We start from the raw sequence: 10,032 nt of genomic DNA, 5'->3' as shown, positions 1-10,032 counted from the left end.
GTGAGTCCGAGCCCCATGTCAGGCTCTGTGGTGACAGCTCAGCTCCTGCAGCCTGTTTCAGAGTCATGTCACACTCTCTCTCTCTGCCTCTTCTCTGTCTTTAATAAATAAATAAGTATTAAAAAACTTTTTAAAAAGAAAAAAGAAGGAAACTAAGGCAAAAGAGCATGATCCAAGAATGAGAGAAATAATATTGGCGAGAGTACAGAGAAAGAGGAACCTTCTTGCGCTGCTGGTGCAAATGCAAACTGGTGCGGCCACTCTGGAAATCGGTATGTAGGTTCCTGAAAAAATTAAAACCAGAAATACCCTATGCCCAGCAATAGTGCTACTAGGTATTTATCCCAAGGATACAGAAGTGCTGATTCAAAGGGCCACATGCACCCCAATTTGGATAGCAGCACCATCGACAAAGCTAAAGTATGTGAAGAGTATAATGTCCACTGAGAGATGAATGGATAAAGAAGATATGGAATATATATACGATGGAATATTACTCAGCATTCAAAAAATGAAATTTTGCCATTTGCAACAACGTGGATTGAACTAGAGTATGTCATCCTAAGCAAAATTAGTCAAAGAGAAACAAATATCATATGACTTCACTCATATGTTCAATTTAAGACAGAAAACAGGTGAACATAAGGTAGGGAAGCAAAAATAATATGAAAATGGGGGGGGCGATGAAACATAAGAGACTCTTAAATACACAGAACAAACTGAGGTTGCTGCAGGGGTTTTGGGTAGGGGAATATGCTAATTGGGCAAGGGTCTTTAAGGAGGACATGTGCCAGCATGAGCATTGGGTGTCCCATCTGTGGGATGAATTACTGGAATCTACTCCCGAAATCATTACTGCACCATACCTTAAGTAACTTGGATGCAATTTAAAAGATTAATAAAGTAAAAAATAAAAGGAAGACTACAATGTCACATTCACTTGTTATGGGATGTTTCCCATATGGGATGTCTTACTCATCACTCAGAATTGTATAACAGTTATTTCATAATAAGATGGCTACTTGTAAAGATAAGACATATGGAGATTATTTTACAATTAACATACAATCCTATTTTGTTTAAGTTTCCTCCTGGGGAATCTGAGCAATCTGCACAGAACATGGGATTTTCTGGGAAGTATTATTCATTTCCCATATTTTCATAGTATGTCACCACATTCAAATATATGGGGCCCTTGGGGGTGTGAGATACAAAAGCCTTGATCACTTGAAGTCTGGATAAAAGTATTTGAAAATGGTAGGAAAAGAGGATCTAAATATATTTTACCCTTTAAAACGTTTCCTGCATTACTATAGGTAAAACATGTAGCATATGAAATAGGACTTGGGTCATGTATTGTTCCTCCATGATAATGTCCCCAAAAGTCATTTGTAATGAACGGGTTGGATCACGAACTGAATCTCACCAACATGCACACCGTACATTGGTGCTTCTCCGACTTTGCACATAATGACACGTGAGCACCACCTGGCATGTTACTAGATCAAGGTCCCAGTGTCACTGGCAGGTATGCATCATGCCCTCACCCTCTGTGACATGAAGTTTATATAAAACCATTGTCATATCTGTGAGGTCACACAAGGGCCTGATATCTGAATGGCTTTATCAGGATTGATGTTAGTAGGTTTTTCTTTGATCTAAAAGTTTTTTACTGTTGCCCCACGTACTTGTGTCAGAGCTGTGATAGAGTCAACTTATGGACCGTCTATCAGAGCCATGATCAAAATTCAAGAAAAAGGGATACGCCTCCAGCAATTTCTAGAAAAAACTAAAATATTAATATTTCTGGTGTGCTTGGGTGGCTCAGTACGTTAGGCATCCAAATCTTGATTTTGCCTTGGGTCATGTTGTCACAGTTTGTGAGTTCCACCCCTAATCAGACTGTGCCGGCCGCTCAGATCCTCCTTGGGACTGTCTCTCTCTTTGGCTCTCTGTCTCTCATTCACTCTGCTCTCTGTCTGTCTCTCTCTCTCAAAATAAATAAACATTAAAACAACTTTAATATATTAATGTTTCTGACACTGTATCTGTGGTACATATTATTATTGGCTGTGGTTTTATCATATGTGTGTAGATGTCTGTTTGCAATTACGAAAGAAATAGTGCTCCCAAAAGGGAGTGAAATAACAAAATCTTGTGGAGGTTTTTGAAATGAGAATATAATGCAGATGCTCTAAATCAGAATTTCTGGAGGCTGCAATGAATCCATGAACTCAGAGTTTGAACACTCACTTGCACGAAAGAAGGAGATAACAAAATCCCCTTGAGAGTTGTCAGGGGAAATGTTGGATGACACGTGCAGGACACAAAAGCAGAAAGACTCTGAACTCAAATTCTTCCATCAGAGGGTCTTGCCCCCCCAGTCATCTGGAGTCATTGCCCCCACAGAACACCTTCCTCATTGCTCCCGTCACATCCTTGTTCCGCAGAGTATATATGAAAGGGTTGGCCATGGGGGTGACGATGGCGTAGAAGAGAGAAATGAACTTGCCCTGATCCTGGGAGTAGTTGTTGCTGGGCTGGAGGTAAGCATAGATGGCCGTGCCATAGAACAGGGAGACCACCGTGAGGTGGGACCCACATGTCCCAAAGGCTTTCCTCTGTCCTGCGGCTGACTTTATTCTTAACACTGCCCTGACGATTCGACCATAGGAGAACGTGATTAATGCCACTGGTATGAGGAGAATGATCACACTGACAAAGAAGAGCTCAGACTCATTCACAGTGGTGTCAACACAGGCAAGCTTGAGCAGTGGGGGGACCTCACAAAGGAAATGGTCTATTTTATTTCTCCCACAAAGTGGTACAAGGAAGGTGAGCACCGTCTGCAACGAGGAGTTGGCAAAACCAATGAACCACGATGCAGAAGCCATCAGGGCACAGAGACGGGGGTGCATGATCACTGTGTAGTGCAAGGGCCTGCATATGGCTGCATAGCGGTCAAATGCCATCACCCCCAACAGAATGCATTCTGTGGATCCCAACCCTAGAGAGATGAACAGCTGAGCTACACAGGCAGCAAAGGAGATAGACTTGTCTGCTCCCCTGAGATGAACCAGCAGCTGAGGAACAGTGCTGGTCGTGTAACACAGGTCCAGAAAGCTTAGGTTGGACAGGAAAAAGTACATGGGAGTCTGCAGGTGTGGGTCCAGGCGGGACAACGCAATGATGCTTGTGTTTCCCAGCAGGGTGAGCAGATAGAAGATCAGAAGAACCACAAAGAGGACTCGCTCCAGCTGAGGCCGGTCAGAGAAACCCAGCAGGATAAAGCCAGTGAAAGAACTTCCATTTTTCGGGTCCATCTTTTCTTACCACATGTTTCCTGTCAAGATCAAGTATTTAGTAATTTTTAAAAGAAATCTTCAAAAAGAAAACAACTTGGTAGGGGGTTGAAATGATCTTATGAAAAGACAAGGGATGGAATTTATTAGCAATAACGTGAATAAATGATGTACTCCCTGAAATTGACATAGCTTATACCAATATAGTTTCACATTATTGCCTAAAGTTAATTATTAATATTTAATTACAGATAAGTGAAATAATGGACCTTTTGTTTGTATCAGTCATAGGAATATAAGGTGTATCAGTCTGCACTTACTAGAACTTAAAGTACTATAAAAATATATGTATGTTGCAGATTTAAGTTATGTAAAAATGTGTAAGGGAGAAGGAGAGATGTTATTATAAACATGTGTCTCATGTTTCTACACCACTAGATTCACACACACCACAGATGCATTAAAATATAATATGGTGACACCTGAGTGGCTCAGTGGGTAAGCATCCGACTCTTGGTTTCAGCTGGGCCATGATCTTATGTGTCGTGGGTTCAAGCCCTGTGTTGGACTCTTCACTGACAGCACTGAGCCTTCATGGGATTCCGTGTCTCTCCCTCTCCCTCTGCACCTCCCCTGCTCCCTCATTGTCTCTCTCTCAAAATGCATAAATACACACTTAAAAATACATGTGTATATATGACCACTTACTGTGGAAAAAACATGCCGATATAGGAACTTATGACCTAAGATGTACTTATACGAAGAATTCAATTACATTCAAAATCTCACTACTATTTCTGCATAACCATTTTGGCAGTATTGCCTCTCTAATTAATGTATTATATTTGGGAAATTCACATAGGATTTTTTTTCGTACTTAGTAAAACAAACACTCAATCCGAGAGAACCCAAGAACAGTACCATTCAACTACATTGGTTAACTTTGGCCTGAAACATGCTTCAAATTATACCAACTTAACAGGAACTCGGAAAATTCATTGGCCATGCAGAGCCAGCTGGAATCTGAACTCTAAAATCCAGTGACCAACACTTTCCTCTTCCTTCTGGAAATTTCCATCTCACACGTTACCCATTAAATTTCATAAAATTCCTGAAAGAGGTAGGATTATTCCTTATCGACATCCTAATCAGAATAAACATTTTAAAAATTTACCCAACCATGTAAGTAAGTACACAACCTGTAATGTTTTACATCACTCCCATGATAAAATAAATAAAGAGATAAACACACAGAGATAAAGACAGATACATTCTCAAAGCAATGATGGGTCATAGAACTATAATGCAAAACTTCTAGCAGTATAAGGAAAGACGTAAAGAAACCAATATTTTGGTATTATACAAAATCTCAGACATCTGTCTACATTACGTCAATGATCACCTTTCTGGGAGCTACCTTGCAGTTTAGTGACACTGGAGCAAACACATTGCCACGTATGAGGCTGGCTGATGACCATTTTCTACCCATGCTTACTACTGAAGAAGATGAATAGTTATACATTGACCAAAGAGGCACCAGAAAGTGAGTCCTTCAGTTGTATCATACTCAAATGGTTGGGCATACCATGCATTTTTAATTCTTCTAAGACTTTTACAATCTGAATCAGGTTTGGGGGAGGACCCATTGATGTGTGAAAGAAACAGATACAAAACGGGCATGAAATATTCATAATATTTGAAGAGACGATACGGTATTTCACACTATTTTATACCTCCTTTGATTTCACATAAACATATGATCAGTGGTCTCCACACAAAAAATCTGTGCAGAAAAATTTTCTTAATAGAAATAATTATACAGTTATTTGTGACAGGCTAAGTGTGCAACAACAGGACGTGTTCTCTGACTAACACCTGCTCAGAAGAACAAATAACAAACCATGCTTGAGTCTCACGCACAAACACACACATATCGATATATTTACCTGAAATAAATTGCCCACAAACTTTTGAATGTGCCTAATTAAGAAAGCACTATCAAGGTGAAGAAAGGCAAAACTAAAATGAAAACTCATCCCAAGAAAACACCGATATACTACTGCACCTTGAGAATAAAAGCACGATATATGTTAACAATATTATGTCAATCAGGACAAAGAAGACAGTTGAGAAAAGATAAAATCCTGGTGAGATGAACAGGTACATATGATTTGCTGCTTTCCAGGATTGTTTGTGTGTGTGTGTGTGTGTGTGTGTGTGTGTGTGTGTGCGTGTGCGTGTAAAAAAAAATACATAATGGCTACGTGACAGGTACAAAAATGATTATGAAAAATAAAATACCAGATAAATGAGATGCGCACTGAAGCAGACACAAGAATGTCATCGTCCCTAAATGGAACAATTGCTCCCAGTGTCGTGTGGAGAGCACGCGGGAAGGGAACTACAGCACTCATATCACAGTCTATCATGTTATGCTATTGTTTTTCTCATCACAATTCAGGAAAATTATTATCCTTTAGTGACACCAGACATAGGAAAGATCAGGCTGCGAAATGCGTTCTTCCATCGAGTCTCACGAGTATGTTCTGCTGATCTGGGTCACTCTGTTCCTTCCTCGTCCCCTTCTGCACATCCACACCTCTTAAACCTTGTGCACCACACAGAGGCAATCTTCCAAGAGAAAGGACATGTGTCCACTGAGGTTAATGGGAAATTTCATTTCATTTCCTTCTCACCACATTTAAAAAGATGTTGTAATTGGGGGCACCCAGGTGGCTAAGTCGGTTAAGCGCCCACGTCAACACAAGTCATGATCTTTCAGTTCATGGGTTCAAACCCCATTTTGGGCTCCATGATGACAGCTTGGAGCCTGAAGCCTGCTTCAGATTCGGTGCCTCCTCCTCTCTCTGCCCCTCCCCTGCTCGCACTCAGTCTTTCTATCACTCAAAACCAAATAAACATTTTTAAAATTTGAAGAATGGTGTAATTAGACAAAGAACCATCATTTTGTTTGGTAGCATGAAACAAATAAATGCAGTAAGATGCATTGATTCATCTGAGACAAACTATATAAATAAAACTGCCTGGAAATAGTGAACATGTCCTTCCTGGGCACAGGAGCAAAGTATGTGTCCCTGGCAACTATCATGATATGACACGGTACAGGAAAGCCCAGTGATAGATTACACCTATATTATTAATTTCCATATGAAAGATAAATACTTGAAAAAACTCCACATTATAGATGGAGAGAAAGAAATGTTATTAGTGAAAAGAAAAATTAACAGAAGCTACAAAGACACTGCCAATCTATGTAATGATTCACATCAGAAAAGTATATAATTCAAATGACATCTCAGAAGAACACAATGTTACAGTAATAATTAAGAGAAATGCATCAAATGTGAGAGGTTAAATGCTTAGTACTGACACACATACGGTGATAGAGTAGGAATTTCCAATTACCATAATAGCTCAATGCTGACATACAATTCTAAGTTTTAGTGGAAGAATACATATGTCCACAAGACTAGATACTAGTCTATGCACACTACACATCTTAAAGGAAAAGATCTCAAGATAATGTCTCTACTTAAGACATTTCAAATATATAACATTCACTGATATTTTGACATACACACACTGCTCTATCCGGTTCCTGAATGAATCCTGAAAAAGTGGGGGCAAGATTTCCGCAGCCTCAGTGCTACGAATGAATCACTGTTGATTTCTTGATGCTTCTGTATCATGGGTCTGTATCATGGGTCTGAGCTGACCTCACACATATGAGAACAGGCCCCCAATGATGATGGGGGATGAGAAAATGAGGATTTACAGCCATCACTACATAGGAAATGACAGATGTGATGAACAATGACAGAGCTGTAAGGCAGGTTCTATAGAAGACGATGAAGTAGGAATTCCACTGCATGTTGTTTATTCAGGGAATGCTCTCGGGATAAACGGGGTGAGGGTGGAAAACAGCAGAGGATGTTGCTAAGCAAGGATGTGGTCTCCAGTGGAACAGAGCAGGAGCCTGATCCTATGAGAAGCTGGACAGAACTCTCCAGTAGAAGCATCCATCTGTGATGGTAGAAATACTCTATCTTCACTGTGCAATACTATGCCCACTTTCCACCTGTCATAGTTGAGCATTTAAATGTCCTAGCTGAGACATTGAATTTTATATTTTATTTAATTTAATGAATTTAAATGTAAGCAGCTTATGTGGCTACTTACTAAAGTATTGGACAGCACAGCTCTGGAGCATGAATTGCAGTCCTGCCTTGCCATTGGCACCTTTTGTCCATCCCATAGTCTGTTAATGGCCGTGAGCTGCCCCCACCAGTTCCCCAGACCGCCTGGCAATGTGGCTCCCTTTCAGCTGAGGGAAATTTTCTCATGAAAGGAATGGCCGTGAACTCTGGAGCCCAAACTCATACCAAGTAGGGTTTGGATTAGAGCCCCTGTAGGTAAAGAGCGTCTGGGTAGGTCACCAACAGTGTTCATACAAGAGTCCACCCATGATCGTGTGCAAGGATAGAAGGACTTTACACATCACCTCAGTGCAATCACACACACGCAGGAACACACACAGGAACATACACACACACATACACATGGAAACAAGTTGTCATCTGACAATGTGGTCTCGAGTAGAAATGATAAATGAATGAACATTCAACTATCTTCATAACTTTGTCTCTTTCATATTGGTATTTGTATTCCCATGAGTGATCATCATACCTTGTTAACAATAAAGTCAACATAAAGATGAATTGAGATAATATTCACAATATGGAATGTCCCTGTTGTAATTTTCAACATAGCATTTAAAATCCCCATGCATATTTTAGATATTTTGGTAACCCATAAGGGAGAAAATGAGCATTTAGAAAATATAAATACTGATAATGTGTTTTTGCATAGGGAACAAATATTATCCCATTTCACAGATAGTAAGGAACCAAAGAGAAAGCATGGGAGCATGTAATCTAATACTTTTACACTTATGCAGAAAGGGCACATTTTATTATCACTAAACGTGAATATTTAATAATTTTCCACACATGCATCAGGAGGTATAATGAATGTACTGAAATAGAATGAAAAGTCTAGGAATGACTTAGTGGCATTTCTAATGAACAATTAAATTTAGTTATATTATTTGACAACTTTCCATAGTTGGTTCCTTTAGACAACTGACCATACATGCAAACCATTTAGCATTTTTGTTTCAAGAACATTTGCATCTGAAAATAACCCAATTTGCCAATTTCTAGAGCAACACAGAGACTTTGTTCCATTTTACTCATCTTCTCTCACCTTCTCTATTGGATCTAAGCTATTTCCCTACCTCATTCCAAGTTAGTGCCTAAATTCACTTCTGGGAACAGAAACGCAGACATGTAGCATCAGTGCCTGCAGGAAACGCAAAGGTTGACTCTACCAGTACTGGGGCATCCGTACGTTTTTCTGAAGCAAAAGGACACTTTCTCAGGATGACTTCACACGTCCTCATGTGACACAAGAGATCTGCACTTTGCCTCTTGAAGGTAGAAGATGAAGGCAGTCACAAACTCTCAGTATGGTTTCCCGAATACAATGACCTGCCTCTGTGACTCTGAGACCCTTACGAGCAGGCGAGAGGGTGCCGTGACTCTGAGCTGTGGCTGGGCTGGCACACAGAACCAAGTCCCTTCCTCCGCTGATGTCTCCTGGGAAAGGATGCCCCACACTCTTAATGAGCCCTTGTCACTGAGCTGCCCAGACGTGGCAATCCTCAGGGGCAATGACTGTGGAGGACAATGCCAGACAGACCTAATCTGTCTCTTCTATTAGTTCACGTATCTCATAGAGGACAAGTAACTCCCTAGACCTCCCCAGATACCTTAGCTCCCATCTGTGAATGACCTACATGTTTTATAGAACACTAAAGATTGTTTCCTCATAACTGACCAAAACATATACATATGAATATGTAAGGAAGAATCCATTCCCTTACTTAATTTTAATTTTAAATATGTGAATAAATTCTTCATTCAATCTCACTCATAATGACCTTATATTGGATCACAGAGCTAATAATGAAGCACATTCTAATCTTTAGCATGAATATAAAGGAGGGCAACCAAATTATACCAAACTTCCAATATAGTTATGGGGAAAAAGTCTTAAATCCTCTAAAACCCTGTTCAGTTTGTACCCGAGGGTTTTAACGATTAACTGAAATAAATTTTTACAGTATCTATTTTTTAAATACAACGTCCATGGGTTTTTTGAAACTCAGCTAGTCTCTGCAATCAAATTCCAAATCTTTTTAAAATAAATATATATATTTTAATTTACATCCACATTGTGAGCCTATAGTGCAACAGTGATTTGAGGAATAGAAGCCAGTGATTCATCCCCTACACATGACTCGCAGTGCTTGTCACAAGTGTCTTCCTTAATGCCCCTTGCCCGTTTAGCCCATCCCCGCTCCCACAACCTTTCAGCAACCTCAGTTTGTTCTCTGTATTTACCAGTCTCTTATGTTTTGCCCTCCTCCCTGTTTTTACATTGCTTTTGCTTCCCTTCCTTTATGTTCATCTGTTTTGCATCTTAAACTCCTCATATGAGTGAAGTCGTTTTGTCTTTCTCTGACTTATTTCACTTAGGGTAATACCCTCATCCACATTGCTGCACATGGCAAGATTTCATTCTTTTTGATTGTTGAGTAATACTCCATTGCATATATCTTCTTTATCCATTCATCTGTTGATGGATA

General features: G+C 39.9%; 1 protein-coding gene across 1 annotated transcript; it reads right to left on the bottom strand.

Moving 5' to 3' along the window:
- Positions 1-641: 641 nt before the first annotated feature.
- On the bottom strand, positions 642-3,831 carry LOC123385635 (putative olfactory receptor 2B8). The gene has a single exon (XM_045058461.1). The coding sequence runs from the start codon at positions 3,321-3,323 to the stop codon at positions 2,385-2,387; it is 939 nt and encodes a 312-aa protein (XP_044914396.1). The 5' UTR covers positions 3,324-3,831; the 3' UTR covers positions 642-2,384.
- Between the last annotated feature and the right edge of the window lie 6,201 nt (positions 3,832-10,032).

Source organism: Felis catus, chromosome B2 (genome assembly GCF_018350175.1).
Source record: "Felis catus isolate Fca126 chromosome B2, F.catus_Fca126_mat1.0, whole genome shotgun sequence".
Classification (NCBI taxonomy): domain Eukaryota; kingdom Metazoa; phylum Chordata; class Mammalia; order Carnivora; family Felidae; genus Felis; species Felis catus.
This window is presented reverse-complemented; position numbering and strand designations above follow the sequence as displayed.